At 47.7% G+C, this 22,847-nt stretch overlaps 1 protein-coding gene across 1 annotated transcript in view; it reads right to left on the bottom strand.

Moving 5' to 3' along the window:
• Positions 1-792: 792 nt before the first annotated feature.
• SH3RF1 (SH3 domain containing ring finger 1) overlaps positions 793-22,847 on the bottom strand; it is a 154,404-nt gene continuing 132,349 nt past the window's right edge. The window contains exon 12 of the mRNA XM_077814509.1: positions 793-961. Within this exon, the coding sequence (XP_077670635.1) occupies positions 793-961 (169 nt within the window). The remainder of the gene's footprint in view (positions 962-22,847) is intronic.

Here is a 22,847-nt window from a genome sequence, read left to right on the forward strand (position 1 = left end):
CCAAATTCTTGAACAAACAGAAGCTACAGGGAATTTCTTATTGGCATCCTCTCAATTTCTTCCTTCCCATCCTTCAGACTATTGAGGTTTATTCAGTTGCACTGTTATGCCTTTGCCTTCCAGAAATGTTACACTGCTTGGGCAGTTATTAAGAAGCAGAATTAGACTCAAGAACAACTGATATATTCTGTCCTAAGGAAAAAAACCACACAATTCCATTTTTTCCCAGTTTGCAATTTCAGTTTGACATCACATCATCACCACAACTCAACATTAACCCATAAAACAAAGACTAATTCCACTGTCATACACAGTGGGGGAAAAAGTCAGGAGGAAAAATGGGAGGCTCTATGTTAGAGATAATCACTCACTCAAAAGGAGAGAATCCAGCTTCCCCTTAGCTAACATTTCATAAATTAATAATTTGTTAAAATCATAAATCACAAGAATTTAGCTATTACACAAAATTCAAGTTTTAAAGAAAGAATAAATTAGTTACAGCCTTGTAAACAATTGTTCATTTGTGTAACATCTTTGAAGGAAAAAGAGTTCCCCTGTATAATAAATGAGACAGTACAAGGCACACATTACACTTAAGAATCCAATGTGATAAAAATAGCAGATGCCTTCATCATCTTTGTTTGCTTTCAATTGTGCTATAGAACACTGGAGAAATATATATTTTTTTATATTACTGTAATTTGAAAGACTTCCATGACTGCACTCTTTCTGCTAATATATTTGTGCTATTTTATAGTGTAGTGTGATTTGCATCTGTTGAAAAGGATCTTCTCAGATGTTTTCTACAAAGCTGCCAGGGAAAAGGCCAGTTTTTCCATTTCGTTGCAGTGTGCCTTTGAACCAGCCATCCTCACGTTTTTTGTGTACAAAAACAATGTCCCCTTCCTTAAGTTCAAGTTCTGCTTCACTCTGAGGGGGATAGGAGACCACGACCCTGTATCTGTACAATAAAAAGGCATTTTAGTTCAGGATTTTTACAGAATGTTGTACTGTTTACAAAAAAGTTCCCATACATGTTATTAGAACGGGAAGCTCCCTGGAACTAGTTACAGAGCTCATAAGAACTGAAAAATAAATGTATCCTGGACAGAAAATAACAGAAGGAATGTTAACATAAGGAATCCAAGTCAAATGTATATAAAATACCTCTTATGGTCTTTCATTAAGATCCCTGTAAAAATATATGATGGTTATGGCACACAATGGGAAAGAAATGTAAACACATTTTTGGATATATATGTGCTGTCTTCTTCCAGCTACAGTGACTTAACAATAATCAGACTTCAAGATTGCACAGCAGTAACTGTACTTCATTTCCCAATTGCATGATTATATGGTGGCATATTTTAAAAGAGTAACTAACAAGACATATACTTGCTTGCATGTTTATTATTTTTGTCTTTCTAGATTATAAGATCTTCAGAGTAAGAAGCGTGGTACCTTATTTGTTTAGACAGTGCCTAGCATGTTTTGGGGCTACTGTAACACAAATAATAAATAATTACTGTACATAATGTGTAGATCAGCATTTTCCTTTGGCATCTGGACTGTTGAAGAAAAAAAACATTTTCTTCAAATACCATAAGAAAAAGCTCTTTCCAGTTATCTCACTGTAATATAAAATTAATCCTCTTACACTCACAAGTTACATACCAAAATTAAACACAGTTCCTAAAACTCACTTTCTCCCAAATCTGTTTTAAGCACATATAGGTCCATTCAGTCATCTTGGGCTATGTCTATACTACGCATCACTGACAGCGGCATGCAGCATACGTAAGGTGACCATATTTCCTAAAATAAAAAAGGGATACCCCCCCAAGTGTCACAATATAACTGTCCCCCCCCCCCATGGGGATCCCTGGGTAAGCAGTTTAGCATTGTATGTTGCTAGCGCTTGTATATGTGGTAAAATGTATTGTGGGAAGGGTTGCAGGTGTGAGTGTGGAGTGAAAGGTTCCTTTGCAGGTTACAAGAGGCTGTAGAGGGAGGAAAGGAGAAGGGAATGGGTTAACTTGACGCTCCAGCTAGGTCCCAAGATAAGACGCTGACTCCAGCCCAAGGCCACAGCACACAACTGACTCTCGGCTGCCTGCCAAGAAAGACAGGGGCCTGGATTCCAACCCTGACCAGCCGTGAGAAAGGAGGATTCAGCTGAACAGAACTGCACGAGCTGCGAAAACTAGTGAGACAGTGAAGGCCAGCAAGAAGGAAAACCACAGTGTTGCGTCCCTGAAGCTGGTGTGTTTTGGGAAAGCTCAGGAAGCCACGGAAGGCTGGTTTAGACTGGTACAAAGAGTACAGGTGACAGAGATCCCTAAACGGAATGCCCCCAAAAGACTCCAGGACTTAAAACCCTCCTGAGAGCTGAAGCAAACTGGAGCTCAACAACAGACCCTGGACGGCCTGTGCACAGGACAGAACTCTCGTCCACCCTTCCCCCTATTCTTTTGATGTTACACCCAGGCTTGGCCAGCCTCAGGTAGGGCGTGTGAGAGTATGAAAGTGGGTTAGGGCGCAGGCAATAACGCTTTCTTTCTTCCCCTGAGTGACATGGGGAGCCCCAGCACTCACCACTGTTATTTTATTAATAAAACTTAGTCACTTGGTGTGCTCCTTCATCTCTTCCCCTAACGATCCTGTGGCCTCAGCCTGATCACCTGACGCCCCAGGCAGATTGGTAACATAAATCTGTCACATTTTTGGTGGAGAATGGTGCGCGGTGGGGGCAGGAGCTATGGAGCTCACCAACTGGTCTGCCCTTGGTATTTCATGTTTGCTCTGGCCCGGCACGGTTGGTATTTCATGTTGAGGATTTTAGGATTAAAGGTGTGCCCCACCCTCAGTCATAGCATGACTGAGAAATGGAGGGCAGTTCAGCATTCCTCTCTCCACCCCGGTCAGCAGGGGAAGGGTGCAGGTGGGTCTACTACCCCTGGCCATAGATGTGCTGGGCAATAGGAGGGGGGTTTAGAGACCCTCGCTTGAAGAGCAAGGAAAAATCCTCGGTGCATACACCCTCAGTCGTAGCATGACTGAGCATAAGAGGAGAATTTAGGGTTTCTCGCTCTGCCCAAGAAGGGTTTTGGATTTGGTGTATGGACCCTCGGCGGTAGAGGACCGAGTAATACGGAGGGAGGCTTAGCGTCTCTCCCTCCAGCCCAGGGGGGTGAACATTGTAAATCCCGGTGTTGGCGTGGGCAACGTGAAATTTCAAGTGACTAGAAAAACCTTAAGAGCTGTACTAACGGATTGTAACAAAAGAGTTACAAAGGTAAAAGAGATTCATAAAGAAATATGTTCTGGCAGTATTTTCTATATGAGACCCAACTCTGAAGGATATAGTAGTGTGGGCAAATAGTGGTAGCACCTGTGTACGAAATGTTTAAAAGGAAGCAATCCAAAGATGATACTTTGTTCAACAGATTACTCCTTTTAAACAGATCTTTCTCTGTTAAACCAAACTCGGAAGGATATAGGAGTTCGGGCAGTGTAGTATTTCTTGTGAGTGATATTGTGGTGATTTCACAATTTTGAAAGAAATGTTTAAGGAAAAGGACCAGGAGGAGTGGGAGCTAATTAAGGAGCCCACCCTCCTTGCTAAATTAGTAGTGGAACAAACCCTGTGCCCAAGGAAAGGGACGGCGCAGTGAGAAAAACAGGATCGGGCCCAGACAAGCAGGCAGGCAACAGATAAAAAAATTGGAAAACAGGTTGGAAGCCCTGAGGGCATAGTAAAAGGAGTAAGTGCAAACATGGGGAATTCAGATTCCTGAAACAGTACTTGGAATGGTGAAATCTGAGTTGATGGACATGTCATTTTGGGAGATAAGCAAGTGATTTAAGGAAAGAGAGTGAGAAGTTAACTCTGCAGAGGCTGGAGGGAATTAAGCAATTGAACGTTGTAACAGTGTTAAAAAGGAAAAGTGTTATAGAAAGAAAATTCTTGGTTTCTTTGCAGCCATTCTGAAGGTAAAATGGGCCTCTTCCAAAGGAATGTCTGTAAATAATCCAGACAAAAAAATTGTCTAATTGAAATCATTTGACTATGGACAATTTAGTCAAATTTGCTAAAAGAATATAAGGGGATTCTATTGGAACTTAACTGCCCCAAATGTATAAAGGGATTGTAATCTCCTTCCCCCCTCCCAGGCTCCATGTCCCATGCTACCCGCGGCTGGGGCTGCCCACCCCCAAGCTCCACGCCACCTGTGGCTGGGGCTGAGCCCTATGCTGCCTGGGGCTGGAGCTGACTCCTGAGCCCTACTGTCACTTTGCATCACCGCCCCCCCACCCAACGTTCCTCTGTGCCCCTCCAGGGGGGCGTGCCCAACTTTCTTGGTAAACTGGGCATTTGTTTGTTTGTTCTTGTCAACTGATCGGTTGGGAAGAACAAATGGGATGCCCATTTGTGTCAAAAAAGAGTCAGGATGGCCAGGACAGAGCTTAAAAATGGGACTGTCCCGGCCGAAATGGGATGTATGGCCACCCTAAGCATACTTGTAGCTGCACGCTGCAGTGAAAGGCAGGGTACATCCATATTGCAGAGTGCAGCTACGTAAGTCAGTGAAAGGCTCTGGCAGAAAGCAGACAGCAGGGGAGGGCTCCCGCAGGGTGTGGGGGCAGGCAACAGGACACTACACTGCTAAAAACAGCAGTGTAGACAAGGAGGTATGGCTTGGGCAAGTAGAGAATCAGTCATGTAGGGTATGTTATCAGTTACTTACCCATAACCTTCTTACTATACTTGCCTAAAAAATACCACAGGTTTATGCATTACCTTTCACTTCTGTCAACTTGGGTTCAAATCCTGGCTTATGACACTGTAACCCAGGAACCCTCTTGCTGCCAACTGGCAGAGAGCACAGGGATGCGTAGAGTTTTACTGGCATCCCCTGGTTTGGATATATGCATAATAATTCACTGAAGGGTGGCATGTGAGGTCTTTACTGAGAGCCAGCAGCCTATTGGTCATGATAATAATTGCAAAATGTACGTAGAGATAATATTTAAGCAGTTGTGTCTATATCGAAAATTATGTTCTTAAGGCAGGTAATCAGATTATCTCCCTGTCTGGTCATTGTGTATTGTGTCCCCCAGTGCATACCCTACACTTGCACTCTGAGACAAATGCTGACTAAGAAATTGCAAAATCTACAAGAAAGGAATATACTGGGGGAAAAAACAACCTACAGGGGGGGTCCTGCTTCTGAACAACAACAATGGATTGTTTGTAAATATATACGGTGCAAACAGGAACCCTGGATTAGGGCTGTCAGTTAACTCATGCGATTAACTAAAAAAAAAATTAATCGCGATAAAAAATTAATTGCCATTACTCACAGTTTAAATTGCACTATTAAACAATAGAATACCAATTAAAATTTATTAAATATTTTGGATGTTTTTCTACATTTTGTATTCTGTGTTGTAACTGAAATCAAAGTGTATATTATTCTTGATTACATATATTTGCATTGTAAAAGATAAACAAAACAAATAGTATTTTTCAATTCACCTCATACAAGTATTGTTGTGCAATCTTTGTGTGGTGAAAGTACAACTTACAAATGTAGATTTTTGTTGTTGTTACATTTACAGGAGATAATACTGCACTCTTCTTATTTACAATATCACCAGAAAGTGAGAACAGGCATTTGCATGGCACTTTTGTAGCCAGCATTGCAAGGTATTTACATGCCAGATACGCTAAACATTCGTATGCCCCTTCATGCTTTGGCCACCATTCCAGAGGACATGCTTCCATTCTGATGATGCTCGTTAAAAAAAAATAACGTGTTAATTAAATTTGTGACCGAACTCCTTGGGGGGAGAATTCTATGTCCCCTGCTCTGTTTTACCCACATTCTGTCATATATTTCCTGTTATAGCAGTCTCGGATGATGACCCAGCACATGTTATTCATTTTAAGAACACTTTCACTGCAGATTTGACAAAACGCAAAGAAGGTACTAATCTGAGATAGCTACAGTACTTGACCCAAGGTTTAAGAATCTGGAGTGCCTTCCAAAATCTGAGAGTGATGAGGTGTGATGCTTGCTTTCAAAAATATTAAAAGAGCAACACTCCGATGAGGAAACTACAGAACCCAAACCACCAAAAAAGAAAATCAACCTTCTGCTGGTAGCATCTAACTGAGATGATGAAAATGCAGATGCATCGATCTGCACTGCTTTGGACTGTTATCGAGCAGAACCCGTCATCAGCATGGATGCATGTCCCCTAGAATGGTGGTTGAAGCATGAAGGGATATAGGAATCTTTAGTGCATCTGGAACGTAAATATCTTGCGATGCCGCTACAATGGTGCCATGAGAATGCCTGTTCTCAATTTCAGGTGACACTGTAAACAAGAAGTGGGCAGCATTATCTCCTGCAAATGTAAACAGACTTGTTTGTCTGAGAGATTGGCTGAACAAGAAGGAGGACTGAGTGGACTTGCAGGCTCTAAAGCTTTACACTGTTTTATTTTTGAATGTAGTTATTTATTGTACATAATTCTACATTTGTAAGTTCAACTTTCATGATAAAGAGATTGCACTACAGTACTTGTATTAGGTGAATTGAAAAATACTATTTATTTTGTTTTTTTACAGTGTAAGTACTTGTAATAAAAAATAAAGTGAGCACTGTACACTTTGTATTCTGTGTTGTAATTGAAATGAATATATTTGAAAATGTAGAAAACATCCAAAAATATTTAAATAAATGGTATTCTATTATTAACAGTATGATTAATCACAATTAATTTTTTTAATCGCTTGACAGCCGTACCCTGGATCTTTCACCAAGAAGGCAAACTGAGAGTGTGACTTGTCCCATGAACAGAAGATCACAGCCAAGCCTGGCTGTAAAATGCTGGAAAGACTTTGGGTGTGCATTGTTCTGTAAGACAAGAAAGTATCTAGTTAAGTAACTCCAGGTTCTAGAATGTGTGTTATGATTCTATTTTACATGTAATCATTTTTTCCAATACATCTACGTGTTATCACTTGAATCTCTATATCTATAACTTTTATTTGTTTTCACCATGAACGTATCTAAGTGTTGTGAGTTAGACTGTGGTGTGAGGTGTAACTGGTATGCTGGGGTGCATTGCTTCTTGGAAGCAGCAAATCTGTAACTACTATAAGGCTTAGTCTACACTAGCAACTTATGTCAGTATAACTATGTCGCTCAGAACTGTAGAAAATCCACATCCCTGAGCGACACAGTTATACCAACTTAACTCCTGGTGTAGACAGCGTTATGCTGATGGGAGGGCTTCTCCCATTGACATAGCTACCACCTCTTGGGGTCGTGGAATTTCTATGCCAACAGGAGAAGCCCTCCTGTTGGTGTATGTAGCGTTTACAGCTCTTTAAGTGTAGACAAGCCATGAGTGTCAACAGGGGCTGAACACTCTGGGGTGTCTAGACACTCAGAGGGCTCAGGGGTTGGAATGTTCCTAGTACTAATCTGTATAGAGACAGTGGGGCCTGTGTAGGCCTAGAGGGGTGGGCTTGTGTTGTCTGTGGCCAGTGACACTAGGGAGCTGACCCTCACCAGGCAATCAAGGACACCTCATGCTAAGGGCAGGTGGTCGTGAGGTACTTCACAACCCTGGGTACTCTTAGGAAGCGTCACAGACATAACAAGAGAACATTTGTTTATGGACACATTTCAAATTAAATATTTAATTGCCTATGAAATACTTGTTATCTTTTAAGACTTCTTTATGTCCAACTACACTGTGTCAGCTGGTTCACCCCATCAGTTCACTGTTAATTCCTTGAAAAAATTAATTACTTTTGTCAAGCATGATCACCCCTTTGGAAAAGTATGTCTAATTTAACGTGTTTGAACCTTTCCAAGTGTTGCCCTAATGCCTGTCCCTGTTCAGTAACTCTAAAATCTTTCCCAGTCTGAAAGCCAGAGTTACAGGTGTGGAAGTGGAAAAAGGGATAAAGGGATTTGGACGCAGACATCTTAGTTTTCTTAGGAAAAGAGCAAGAGGCAGGCTAACTCTATCTCTAATAACGCAAGACTTTAAGGCAGGGCCTGGGCAAGTGGGAAAAACTGTAAGAGATGCTGCTTTGACCTTGTGTTAGATAAGAAAGGAACACAGACTGTAGCAGGAACTGCTGAGAAAAGTAAGATATCAGGAAGGAACATGTATATTCAAGACGTGGCTGTTGATCATTATTGTATGCAACAAAAGGTATGAATGCTTGCCCTAATTATTCATCTGGCGAAGATCTGCCTAAAGATGGGGGACCCCCACTCCGACAGCAGTCTTCCCTTGCAATTGCTTATAATAAAAGTGTCTCTGACTTGTTGCTGACAAATGCAGAGTGAGGACTTGCCTTCTTCCACACAGGTCTATGGTACCCTAGGTCTCCATTGATCCCTTTTTAAATTATGGCTGTTATATTAGTTTGCGTTCAGCCTGTGAGTATCTCTTCTGTTGTGAATGAAGGGTCTGATGTGTTTTAGTTTGTTCTCTACTATCATTAGAATTTTGGAATATGAGCAATCTGGTCCTGGGACCTGACTTAATTTGCTCTTTAAACACTGTCCCCTGCTTCCCTTCCCAACCCATTTCTTTGTTAAATTTCCCTAAGCGGGTCGGGAAAAAAAAAAAGGAAAGGAAATGTATCTGTTTCTGGAATGTCGTCTTCATTCTCTTAATTAGGCAATAATGAAAAATCTTTTAAACTTCCCAGAAATATGCAACCTGTAACACATTTCCCCTCAAAGTCCTTAAAAGGGCTTGTTCCATTTCACAGTCTTCATGGCACTTCGTATTTGTGAAATATTTTTGTGTCTTCAGTTTTTTCTATCCTCTTTTCATCTGCAATATTGACATTCCTGATCTTTTCTAAATCTCTAAGGCCAGCATCAAGAAAAATAGATACATTTCTTGTATCTTTTCTCTCTACCGCACAATTTATTGCTATGTTTCATTAGCCATAAAACACGAGTCTACGTCCAAGATAACTGTACCAGATTTTTTGGCAATATTATCTGTACTCCTCTGTTTTCTGAATCAGTAATCTTATATCCAAATAGATAAAGGTCCCACCCTCTCACATGCAGGAAAACAGAAGGACAAAGATGATATTGCTATTAGAAGTTAACGTCATGCAAATTTATTAAGCTTTATTTTCAATTCCCACCAACTGAGGCCAAAATCTTGGTTCTGCTAATTATTTGACACCCCTTCATGGCTCACCCCTGCAGCACTGTCTCGAATAACTTTCTCCCAATCAGTCCTCAAATGGGGTTCTTGACTCCCTCTATGGATATCAATTCCCCTCAGGAGCTGACTAATTCCTCAACAGTTTTCTAAATTGTCAGACCTGCTCTTACATCCCCAGTGAAAACTGTTGCCAGCTAAGGTCACTTTGTATGTTCAGGAAGTTGATGTCACACCAGTCATTTTGCAGTACACTGATGCCAGCCATGACTGAAGAGGTCGAAGTCTGAGTGGCATGCTGCACTATGTTGGTACAAGCTGCCATGTATCCCAGAAGCTTCAGGCAGCTTCTTGCTATGGTGGTGGGAAACTGTCTGAGGCCTTGAATGACATTGGTCAGGGGCTGAAACCTCACTTAACAGGTATGCCCTGGCCTGGGTCAAGTCCAATGCTGCCCCTATAGACTCTATCCTCTGGATAGGGGGACAGAGTGGACTTTGCTTTGTTTAAAAGGAGACCCAGGTTGACGAAGGTGGCCGAGAGGCCGAACGGGAGGACTGTGAATTGGTAGTGGGTGTTGTTCACCATGAACCTGAGGTACTTCCTGAGGGGCTGAGTGATCGCAATATGAAAGTATGCGTCCTACAAGTTGCGGGCGGCATACCAGTCTGCTGGATCCAATGAGGGAATGATGGAGGCCAGAGAGACCATGTGGAACTTGAGTCTCTTAAAAAAACTTGTTGAGTTCCTGCAGGTCCAGGATGGGCCAGAAGCCGCCTTTGGCTTTCGGTATTAGGAAATACTGGGATTAAAAACCATCCCCCCTGTGCTCCTGAGGAACCTCCTCCACTGCCTCTAGAGAGAGGAGCGACTGCACCTCCTGCAAAAAGAGTTGCTAGTGAGAAGAATCCCTGAGAAGGGAAGGGGGAGGGGGATGGAAGGGCGGGAGGAGACAGAATTGGATGGAGTATCCCCTCTCTACGCCGCGGAGCACCAATCAGTCTGAGGTAATAAGGAACCATGCACGGTAGAAAGGGGATAGTCTGGATGAGAAGGTAAGGTGGGGTGGATCCATTTCCAGTTGTGGTACACCGTCCTCAACTATGCCTTCAAAAGGCTGGCTTAGGTCCCAAAGATGGCTTCGGTTGTCCCGAGATCTGGCCAGAAGGTTGGCGCGGCTTTCTCCTGCCGCTTCTGTTCCACCTTCTGGAGCCATCTTGGCAGTTCTGCTGACCGAACCTGAGTGGGTTGCGGACGGAAGTGTTTCCGCTGAATGGAAGGTGTGTAGAGTCCCAAGGACCTGAGGGTGGCTCTAGAGTTCTACAGGCTGTTTAGCTTTTTATCTGTCTTTTCCGAAAACAGTCTCACCTTTGTAAGGCAGTCATGTATGGTCTGTTTTACCTCAAAGGGGAGACCTGAGACCTGGAGCCACGAGCCCCTTCTCATGGCTACACGCCTGGCCATGACTCTAGTGGAAGCGTCTGCCCCATCAAGCGCTGCTTGCAGAGATGCCCTGGAGATAAATCTCCCCTCCTCAACCAAAGCAGAGAGTTCATCCTAGGAATCCGAGGGAAGTAACTCCGTAAACTTAGCCATTGCCGAGCAGGTGTGGTAGGTGTACCTGCTGACAATGGCCTGTTGGTTGGAAAGAGACTACTCACCTTGTGCAGTAACTGAGGTTCTTAGAGATGTGTCCCCATGTGGGTGCTCTACTTTAGGTGTTTGTGTGCCCCTGCACTTGTAGTCGGAGACTTTTAGTAGCAGTGCCCGGTTGGGTCGCACATGTGTGGTCCTTGCCTCGCACTGGTGCAGGCAGTTAACCGACACGGTGCGACCAACCCCTACTCAGTTCCTTCTCTATTGTAGAAACTAATAAGGAAAAAAATGGTTACTTACTTTCTTGTAACTGTTGTTTTTCGAGATGTGTTGTTCACATCCATTCCGCATTAGGTGTGCGCGCGCTGCGTGCACGAGCGTTGGAAACTTTTTCCCTTAGCGGCTCCTGTTGGGCTGGCGGGCCCCCCCGAGTGGTGCCACTGCGCCCCGCATATATACCCCCGCTGGCCCGACCCCCTCCAGTTCCTTCTTGCCGGCGACTCCGACAGAGGGGTGAGAGTGGGGGGTGGAATGGACGTGAACAACACATCTCGAAGAAAAACAGTTATGAGAAAGTAAGTAACCGTTTTTTCTTCTTTGAGTGCTTGTTCATGTCCATTGCACATTAGGTGAATTACAAGCTTACTTCTGGAGGAGGGTAGGAGTCATGGAACAACTGCTCAGAGGACCGCTCTGCCAACTGCTGCGTCCTCTCTGGCCTGCTGGCTGACCGCATAGTGGGTCGTGAAGGTGTGCACCGAGGACCAGGTAGCTGCTCTGCAGATCTCCTGGATCGGGACCTGTACCAGGAACGCCATGAAAGTCGCCTGCACCCTGGTCGAGTGGGCTGTGACCGCTGGGGCCAGAACACCTGCAAGCTCATAGCACGCCCGGATGCAGCTTGTAATCCAAGACGAAATCCGCTGCACTGACACTGGGAGGCCTTTTAACCTCTCGGCCATAGCTACAAACAGCTGTGCGGATTTGCGAAAGGGCCTGGGGCGCTCCAAATAGAATGACAGCGCTCGACGTGCACCCAGGGTGTGCAAGATGTGGTGACTTGGGTCCGTATGGGGTTTCGGGAAGAACACCGACCGACAAATGTCCTGGCCCAGATGGAATTGGGACACCACCTTAGGGAGGAACTTGGGGTGCGGCCGGAGCTGCATCTTGTCCTTGTGAAATACTGTGTATGGTGGCTCAGAGGTGAGGGCCCTCAGCTCGGACACCCTTCTGGCCTAGGTAATGGCAACCAGAAATGCCACCTTCCAGGAAAGGTGGAGGAGAGAACTGGTAGCGAGGGGCTCAAAAGGGGGTCCCATGAGTTTAGAAAGGACCAGGTTAAGGTTCCATGGAGGGACTGGAGGGCGGGAGTATGGGAACACCCTCTCCAACCCTTTAAGGAACCACCCCACCATTGGGTGGGAAAACACCGAGCCCCCCGAGAACCCCAGATGGAAGGTGGAGATGGCCGCCAGGTGCGCTCTGAGTGAGGACGGGGCTAGCCCTTGCTGCTTGAGGTGCAGGAAGTACTCCAGAATGGCCTGCACTGGGGTCTGCCCGGCCGCACCTGTCAGGGTTCACACCAACACGAGAACCTTTTCCACTTGGCCATATAGGCTGCACTGGTAGAGGGCTTTCTACTGCCAAGCAGAATCTGCTGTACAGGCAGGGAGCACTGGCTCTCCAGGGTGATTAGCCACAGAGCCTCCACGCTGTCAGGTGCAGTGACTGCAGGTCGGGGTGGAGAAGCTGCCTGCCGTCTTGTGTAATGAGGTCCTGGTGTAGGGGCAGGACTACTGGGGCATCCACCGACAGCTCTAGGAGCGATGTGTACCAGTGTTGGCGGGCTCAGGGTAGGGCGATGAGGATCGCCACTGCCCTGTCCCTGCGCACCTTGAGCAGGACCTTGTGCACCAAGGGGAGCTTGAGGAAGGCATACATCAAGCCCTCTCTCCACGGGATCACAAACACGTCCGTGACAGAGCCCGGGCTGCGGCCCTGGAATGAGCAGAACCGCGGGCACTGGGCGTTGGCCCTGGTGGCAAACAGATCTACCCGGGGAAACCCCCACCTGCGGAAGAGCAAAAGCACAACGTCCGCCCTGAGTGTCCACTCGTGCATGCGGTACGACCTGCTGCGGGAGTCCGCCAGCTCGTTCCGCATCCCCGGGAGATAGGACGCCTCGAGGTGAATCTCATAGGCTATGCAAAGATCCCAGAGGATAGCCAGTATATTTTGTACCTCCTCTGAACCATGCTCTGAGATGGAGTTTCTGTGGATGCAGGACACGGTCTGAGTCCTGGGACAGCAGGTGAGACAGAAGTGGGAGTACGATTCATGGATGCATGGTCATGCTGAGGGGGTAAGGATACCATGGTTTGGCGAGACCATGATAGTAGAATTACTGCGGCCCACCCAGCTTGATCTTGTGGATCACTCGGTTCAAGAGAGGAATAGGAGGGAAGGCATAGAGAAAGGGAACATTCCACTAGAGGAGGAATGCATCGCCTAACGACTGCACACTGAGACCTGCACTGGAACAAAAATGAGGGTGTTTGGTATTTTCCACAGTTAATAAAAGGTCTACTGTGGGGAACCCCCAGTGTTGAAATACATGCAGGAATACTGTGTTGTCGAGCTCCTTTAGCAGTCCTGAGAAATTTGTCTGATGAGGCTACCTGCTGTGGTGGTGTGGATACTGTGTCTGATGCACCATCATCAGGGTTTTATGGCTTGCAGGCAGAGGTACTGTGAGTGTGCTCCCCCTTGTCTGTATATATAATACACACAAGCTAAGACTTCAAATAGCCTTGTCTTTGATGAGTGGCAGGAATTGGAAGCAAGCGTTGAGGACAGCTTGAAGTTCCAATAGGTTTATATGTTGAAGGGATTCTGCAGGGGACCAGTGGTCCTATATAGAATGTGGGTGCAGATGTGCTCCACATCCCAGGAATAAGGCATTTGTTGTCTGAATGAAGGGTGCCCCCGTGCATACATTGTCGGTTTTGCCCACCAGAGAAGGGAGTCCTTTATTTTGCCTGATATCGTGGGGTGCTTGTTAATATTGTGCCTGTGAGGAACAAAGTTGATACGTAGCCTTCCTTGTAGGCAATGGATGTTTAATCTGGTGTGTCTGACGCAAATGTTGTGGCTGCCATGTGGTCAAGGAGTTGGGGGTAAATCCTGGCAGATACCTGTGGGCTATTTCATGCAGTGGGTATGAGGCTGGTGAGAGTGAGAGAACGTTGTCTCGGTAGCGAGGCTATAGCCTCGATCAAGTTGAGGTGGGCCCCAATGAAGTCCAGCTCTTGCACTGTTGTTAGAGTGGGCTGGTCGGTATTTATTAGGAAGCCCAGACATGTGAAGAGGGTTACCACCTCTTTGGTGCCCTGCAGTGATGTCTGCTGGGTTGACGCTTTTAGCAGGCAGTCGCTTATAGCATGTAGTGTGACCATCATGAATCGTCGTGTTTCTGATTAACTTGTTGAATTATTGGAGGTTGAGCATTGGTCTCCATCCACCGGAGTTCTGGTTAGGGGAAGTTGATGGTTGGCATGCAGCAACTTGAGAAGTAGATTGTTGTCCCCTCAGGGCCTGTGTCTGCAATCCTGTGAGTCAAATCCTGTGAGTCAAAAAGTGCAAGCTGGTCTCCATACTGGAAGAGAAGATTGAAGGTCTGGAGCAACAGATAACGACCCTGCGTTGCATACGAGAAACGGAGGATTTTCTGGACAAAAGTCAGGATATGCTTCTACGGGCACAAAGCTCTAAATATTTAGAGCAGGTTGCACAGCGGAGCCAAGAGGCCAGTGAAGAAGCTTGGCAACATGTGACCTCCAGAAGAAGAAGGGGGAATGTCCGGGTTCCAGCAACGCGGACACAGGTAACTAACCGCTTTCATGTTCTCTCCACAGGTACCGTTGCGGAGAGTGGACCAGATGATATGTCTGGGGGGAGAAAGCAGAAGGAAACTCCGCTGGTTGGAAGGCATGAGATGCGCTGTCCTGAGATGGGGGGTTCCACGACCACCACTCCCAAGAGAAGGAGGCGGGTGGTGGTGGTCGGGGACTCTCTACTCCGGGGCACTGAGTCATCTATCTGCCGCCCTGACCAGGAAAACTGAGAAGTCTGCTCCTTGCCGGGGGCTAAGATTTGCGATGTGACAGAGAGACTGTCGACACTCATCAAGCCCTCGGATCGCTACCCCTTCCTGCTTCTCCACGTGGGCACCAATGATACTGCCAAGAATGACCTTGAGCGGATCACTGAGGACTACGTGGCTCTGGGAAGAAGGATAAAGGAGTTTGAGGCGCAGGTGGTGTTCTCGTCCATCCTCCCCATGGAAGGAAAAGGCCTGGGTAGGGACCGTCGAATAATGGAAGTCAACAAATGGCTATGCAGGTGGTGTCGGAGAGAAGGCTTTGGATTCTTTGACCATGGGATGGTGTTCCATGAAGGAGGAGTGCTGGGCAGAGACGGGCTCCACCTTACGAAGAGAGGGAAGAGCATCTTTGCGAGCAGGCTGGCTAACCTAGTGAGGAGGGCTTTAAACTAGGTTCACCGGGGGAAGGAGACCAAAGCCCAGAGGTAAGTGGGAAAGCGGGATACCGGGAGGAAGCACAGGCAGGAATGTCTGTGAGGGTAGGGCTCCTGCCTCATACTGAGAATGAGGGGCGATCAGCAGGTTATCTCAAGTGCTTATATACGAATGCACAAAGCCTTGGAAACAAGCAGGGAGAACTGGAGGTCCTGGTGATGTCAAGGAATTATGACGTGATTGGAATAACAGAGACTTGGTGGGATAACTCACATGACTCGAGTACTGTCATGGATGGTTATAAACTGTTCAGGAAGGACAGGCAGGGCAGAAAAGGTGGGGGAGTAGCACTGTATGTAAGGGAGCAGTATGACTGTTCAGAGCTCCGGTACGATACTGCAGGAAAAACCTGAGTGTCTCTGGATTAAGTTTAGAAGTGTGAGCAACAAGAGTGATGTAGTGGTGGGAGTCTGCTATAGACCACCGGACCAGGGGGATGAGGTGGATGAGGCTTTCTTCCGGCAGCTCACGCAAGCTACCAGATCGCATGCCCTGGTTCTCATGGGTGACTTTAATTTTCCTGATATCTGCTGGGAGAGCAGTACAGCGGTGCATAGACAATCCAGGAAGTTTTTGGAAAGCGTAGGGGACAATTTCCTGGTGCAAGTGCTAGAGGAGCCAACTAGGGGGGGAGCTTTTCTTGACCTGCTGCTCACAAACCGGGAAGAATTAGTAGGGGAAGCAAAAGTGGACGGGAATCTGGGAGGCAGTGACCATGAGTTGGTTGAGTTCAGGATCCTGACACAGGGAAGAAAGGTAAGCAGCAAGATACAGACCCTGGACTTCAGGAAAGCAGACTTCGACTCCCTCAGGGAACGGATGGGTAGGATCCCCTGGGGGACTAACATGAAGGGGAAAGGAGTCCAGGAGAGCTGGCTATATTTCAAGGAATCCCTGTTGAGGTTACAGGGACAGACCATCCCGATGTGTCGAAAGAATAGTAAGTATGGCAGGCAACCAGCTTGGCTCAACGGTGAAATCCTAGCAGATCTTAAGCATAAAAAAGAAGCTTACAAGGAGTGGAAGGTTGGACATATGACCAGGGAAGAGTATAAAAATATTGCTCGGGCATGTAGGAAAGAAATTAGGAGGGCCAAATCGCACCTGGAGCTGCAGCTAGTGAGAGATGTTAAGAGTAACAAGAAGGGTTTCTTCAGGTATGTTGGCAACAAGAAGAAAGCCAAGGAAAGTGTGGGCCCCTTAATGAATGAGGGAGGCAACCTAGTGACGGAGGATGTGGAAAAAGCTAATGTACTCAATGCTTTTTTTGCCTCTGTCTTCACGAACAAGGTCAGCTCCCAGACTGCTGTGCTGGGCATCACAACATGGGGAATAGATGGCCAGCCCTCTGTGGAGAAAGAGGTGGTTAGGGACTATTTAGAAAAACTGGACGTGCACAAGTCCATGGGGCCGGATGAGTTGCATCCGAGAGTGCTAAAGGAACTGGCGGCTGTGATTGCAGAGCCATTGGCCATTATCTTTGAAAACTCGTGGTGAACGGGGGAAGTCCCGGATGACTGGAAAAAGGCTAATGTAGTGCCAATCTTTAAAAAAGGGAAGAAGGAGGATCCTGGGAACTACAGGCCAGTAAGCCTCACTTCAGTCTCCGGAAAAATCATGGAGCAGGTCCTCAAAGAATCAATCCTGAAGCACTTACATGAGAGGAAAGTGATCAGGAACAGTCAGCATGGATTCACCAAGGGAAGGTCATGCCTGACTAATCTAATCGCCTTCTATGATGAGATTACTGGTTCTGTGGATGAAGGGAAAGCAGTGGATGTATTGTATCTTGACTTTAGCAAAGCTTTTGACACAGTCTCCCACAGTATCCTTGTCAGCAAGTTAAGGAAGTATGGGCTGGATGAATGCACTATAAGGTGGGTAGAAAGTTGGCTAGATTGTCGGGCTCAACAGGTAGTGATCAATGGCTCCATGTCTAGTTGGCAGCCGGTGTCAAGTGGAGTGCCCCAAGGGTCAGTCCTGGGGCCGGTTTTGTTCAATATCTTCATAAATGATCTGGAGGATGGTGTGGATTGCACTCTCAGCAAATTTGCGGATGATACTAAACTGGGAGGAGTGGTAGATACACTGGAGGGCAGGGATAGGATTCAGAGGGACCTAGACAAATTGGAGGATTGGGCCAAAAGAAATCTGATGAGGTTCAATAAGGATAAGTGCAGGGTCCTGCACTTAGGACGGAAGAACCCAATGCACAGCTACAGACTAGGGACCGAATGGCTAGGCAGCAGTTCTGCGGAAAAGGACCTACGGGTGACAGTGGACGAGAAGCTGGATATGAGCCAGCAGTGTGCCCGTGTTGCCAAGAAGGCCAATGGCATTTTGGGATGTATAAGTAGGGGCATAGCGAGCAGATTGAGGGACGTGATCGTCCCCCTCTATTCGACATTGGTGAGGCCTCATCTGGAGTACTGTCTCCAGTTTTGGGCCCCACACTACAAGAAGGATGTGGATAAATTGGAGAGAGTCCAGCGAAGGGCAACAAAATTGATTAGGGGTCTGGAACACATGACTTATGAGGAGAGGCTGAGGGAACTGGGATTGTTTAGTCTGCAGAAGAGAAGAATGAGGGGGGATTTGATAGCTGCTTTCAACTACCTGAGAGGTAGTTCCAGAGAGGATGGTTCTAAACTATTCTCAGTGGTGGAAGAGGACAGGACAAGGAGTAATGGTCTCAAGTTACAGTGGGGGAGATTTAGGTTGGATATTAGGAAAAACTTTTTCACTAGGAGGGTGGTGAAACACTGGAATGCGTTGCCTAGGGAGGTGGTGGAATCTCCTTCCTTAGAAGTTTTTAAGGTCAGGCTTGACAAAGCCCTGGCTGGGATGATTTAATTGGGTATGGGTCCTGCTTTTGAGCAGGGGGTTGGACTAGATGACCTCCTGAGGTCCCTTCCAACCCTGATATTCTATGATTCTAAATCACCACTGTTGTTGTGAATACACTGGCTGGTGCTATCATTGGGATGTAAAGTAATTCCTCTGTTTCCTCTTCAGTTTGGGGTTATAGGTTCCCAAGGATTGGAGAGTCGCTCATGCATCCGTCAGTGCGTGGAGTAAGTCATCTGTCTTTTTGGTGAATAATTTGGGCTGAAAAGTTTTCCATCATGAATTGCATCTCGTCGGGGAAGCCAGAAAGATAGAGCCATGAGGCCGTTCTCATTACAACCACCATCGACACAGATGTTGCAGCCCTGTCCTCAGGATCAAGTGCTGCGAATTGTTCTCCCTTGTCCTTGGCAATAAAATTAATCAATTTGGACATTTTTGTGTAGTTTGTATAGTTGTATTTTGTTAGTAATGTTGCATAGTTGGCTATGTGGAGGTGAGGGGTATCCAAGGAGTAAGCCTTATTGCCAAAACTGATCAAGTCTTTTCCCAGTCCTTATCATGAGTTGTGTTTCAGGGCTGTTGTTGCATGGCCCATCGCTGGACTGCATCTATCACTAAGAAATTAGGCACTGGATGCGAAGTCCACGCCCTTTGTTGGTACACACCTCTTGTCAGACCTCCCGTTGGCTGGAGGGGCAGCCGCAGGGGTCCACAGAATGACCCTTACAGGGTCCATCAGTGCCTCATTCATGTGAAGTGCAATTTTTTTTTAAATGAAGTGGATTTATGCAAAAAGTCCACTAGCCCATGCTCTGTCATGGGGACCTCCTCAAGGGAGAGGTCCAGAGAGGACCACCCTCTCAAATAAGCCATGGAACAGTTTGAAATCATCCCCTATATTAGGGGGAGGAGTCATAAAGGTGTCCTCTGTGGATAATGATGGTGAGTGGGTAGGTGATGTCCCCTGCAGGGGTGGAGGTTCTTCCTCCTCTTCCCCTGGTACCACTGAGGGTGCAGATACAGAAGCTGTGGCGGGCAGTCCTCCCCTTGTGTGAGGCATATGACCCACGGAGTCCAGTCTGCCCATTGGAGTGGGAGCCACATAGGGGGTCCCCATACCACTGTAGTTAGCTGGGGACAGCATAATATGCCCCAGGAGAGACTCCTGGGTTGACTAACTCCTGATGGATAGGAGCGAATGTGGGAATAGCTCCCTGTTCTTCCTTATCTTCCTCCGTCAAATAAGGAGTGAGACAGTGAGTGATGCTGGGAATGCAGGGAGACTTGGTGCCGAGGGTATCATTCTTGTATTGATACCGCGAATAGGGGGATCGGGGCAGAGCTGAATACCAGAACCCTCTGTCTGAGGAACTGCTAATGTGCTGGTTTGATTGGTCCCTGGGGCTGTCTCCTTGTCAGTGCCAGGGCCGCGGAGGAGAAGGTGGTGCTGCTGGCTGCGCCTCTGTGCGTGTTGGGTGTGCCTTTGAAGAAGCCGCCTTTTGTAGTGGCACCACGCCACCGTTTGTAGATCGCAGTGCGGAGGCACAGGGTTTTGGTTTCCCCTTAGTGCCTGTGTTGGAGCCAGCTCTTGTAGAGTCTCTGGCTCTAGCAGTGCCAGGGGTGCTGGGATTTTCCACTACTTTGACTCCCGGTGCTGACAGCACAGCCGGTGCTGGTATTGGATGCCTGCCCGCGGAATGAACATACATTGCGGTGCAGAGGCACAGGGTTTTGATTTCCCCTCAGTGCCTGCATCGGAGCCTGCTCCTGTAGAATCTCTGGCTCTAGCGGTGCCGTCGGTGACACGGTTTTCTACCACCTCAGCTCCCGGTGCCAAAAGCACAGCTGGTGCAGGTATTGGATGCCTGCCCACGGAGTGGCTGTAGATTGTGGCGTGGAGTCACGGGCTCCAACCTCCCTTCGGTGCCAGCGCCAGAGCTGTTCCCCAAAGTCTGTCTGCAGCAGTGCCGGAGCTTTCAGCCACCCGAGCCCCCGGCGCTGACAGCACAGCTGGTGCTATTATTATCCGTGGGACAGCTGTGTTTTTTTGTTTGTTTGTTTTTCGTTTATTCCTGCAGTGGGGACCCAGGTGCTTCCTCGAGTGATGCCCGGCGGGGCACTCCGATGTGGGGTTGGAGAAAGTACTCCTGTTCGAAGCTGTGACTGGCGAAGTGGTGGGCGAGGGGGGTCCCAAGCCTCATGCCCCAATGCAGGTCTGAGAGACCTCTCCACTCCCTGCCTTTCTGTGAGCCTGAGGCAATGCAGCACTTGGTTAGTGCCTGCATGGAAGGCACTAACACACAGGCAGCAAACACACTGACCGCGGCTGTCGGGGCAGGCACTCCGAGCCTGGAGGCAAGGCACTGAGAGCCCGGTAAACTGGGCATTCCCGTTGCGGGGGGGCTTTCGCCCTCAAAAAGGCTGTTTTTCTGAAGTTCCTGGCTGTGAGGGGTTTTTTGGTTTTTTTTTTTTTTTTAAAACGAAGGAGAAAAGAAAGGGGAAACAAACTAAGTAGCCGCTAACAAAGAAACTAAGTAATTGACTGTAACTAATTAACTACAGAGTAGCAAGGTGCTGCTGATTTCTCAGACTCCATAGCCAAGGGAGGCAGAGAAGGAACTGAGTGGGTGTTGGTCGCACAGCATCGGTTAACTGCCTGCAGCAGCAAGAGGCAGGGACCACGCATGTGCGACCCAAACTAGCACTGCTACTAGAAGTCTCCAACTGCGATCGCAGAAATGCACGAACACCTAAAGTGGAGCACCCACAGGGATAGCGCTCGAAGAAGAATGTGGAGTTGCAGTCCCCCCAGGGCGTATACCTTCCACCCAAATAGGTCCAGTGTTTTTGCTTCCCTATTCTTGGGGGAGAGGCCCTGGAAATGCTGCCTCTCTTGCTGGTTAGCAGCGTCCACCAACAGAGAGTCAGGTTGTGGGTGAGTGTATAGATGTTTGTAACCCTTGGAGGGCACAAAGTACCACTGTTCATTGTGCTTGGCAGCAGGCGGCAGAGAGGCGGAGGTCTGCCACAGGGTCTTGGTCATGTCTGTGACAGTTTTGATCAGTGGTAAGGCGATACCGGAAGGGCCTGAAGTGGCCACAATGTCCACCATAGGGTCTGCATCATCTACAGCTTCCTTCATCTTAACACCCAGATCTGTGCGACCCAGCGCAGCAACTGCTGCAACACACTCGAGTCTTCCAGAGCTGGGACAATGGCAGTGCCTGCAAGCACCTCATCTGGGGAAGATGATGATGAGGAGGCCACCAAAGGAGGTGGTTGCTCCCTTCCATCCCCGCCAGAGATATCACTTGAGATGGTGGGAACAGTGGTGGGATGGTCCGGTCTTGGTGCCGTGAAAGGTGCAGACACGGGCGTCAATGCCGGCCCCCATACCAGTGCCGGCGGCACTGTCTAATGGTGTGTCTGCACCGTGGTGGTAATCGACGTCAGTGCAGGCAGTGTCCATGATGGTGCCGGTGCCGTAGTTAGTTCCAAAGTGCGGCTGGCACCATAACCTGAGCCGCTGACACCTCCGGAGTGGACATTATCAAAGACGGCGCCACAGTTGATGCAGTGGTTGCTGGCATTGATGCTGGAGGTAACTGCTCAGCTGCTGAACGTGGTGGGACAAAGGTTGCAGATGCGACTGAAGCAGCACCCGAGCGAGATCCTTGGCTCAGGATCCTTGGGCAGGAGTCCTTACTGGAAAACCTGGGAGGTGGGTGGGCATAAGCCCGCCCACTTCTAAAGGCCCCTCCCCCAGCCTAGCGGGAGGGACCACTGGACCAAGGAACCAAATGAATATGGGGGACAACTAATGAAAAACAGGGATCGGAGTGATGGTCACAGGTTCAAAACAGGGGGCGGGTGCTGCCCCCTGAGTCTCGGAGCCGTGGCCTGACTGTGGTGCCACTGATGGCTGGTCTCTGGATCTAGGCAAAGGGGATCGGCCCCTTTTGATCCTCTTCTTCTTCTGCACTGGTGATTGGGACTGGTTCTGAAGGCTGGAGCGTCCCCAAGACACTCCATGACAGTGCCTAAAGTCCTTGGCCGCATCTTTCTTTGGTGCCTGGTCTCTCGAAGAGGGTGTGCTGGTGGTGGGATCCCTGGCACTGGGGTCTGACTGCAGTAAAAGAGCTGCCTCCAGGAGGAGGATTTTAAACCGCTGCTCTCTCTCTTTCAGGGTTCTTGGCTGGAATTCACAACAGATTTTACAGCGGTCTTTTTGGTGACCCTCACCCAGACACCATAAACAGGAGGTGTGTGTGGGGGGAGGGGCTGTCATTTTTTGGCATGTGCTTCGCGCTGCCCTTGCAGGTCTTGAAGCCCGGGGATTGCGGCATGCCCCGGTTGCAACAAATAAGGGGGGGGAACCCCCACAAATGAAACTTACAACTGACATCTGACTAACTATACTAAACTAGGTTTCAGAGTAACAGCCGTGTTAGTCTGTATTCGCAAAAAGAAAAAGAGTACTTGTGGCACCTTAGAGACTAACCAATTTATTTGAGCATAAGCTTTCGTGAGCTACAGCTCACTTCATCATAGCTCACGAAAGCTTATGCTCAAATAAATTGGT

The sequence above is a fragment of the Eretmochelys imbricata genome, chromosome 4, assembly GCF_965152235.1.
Source record: "Eretmochelys imbricata isolate rEreImb1 chromosome 4, rEreImb1.hap1, whole genome shotgun sequence".
Taxonomy (NCBI): domain Eukaryota; kingdom Metazoa; phylum Chordata; order Testudines; family Cheloniidae; genus Eretmochelys; species Eretmochelys imbricata.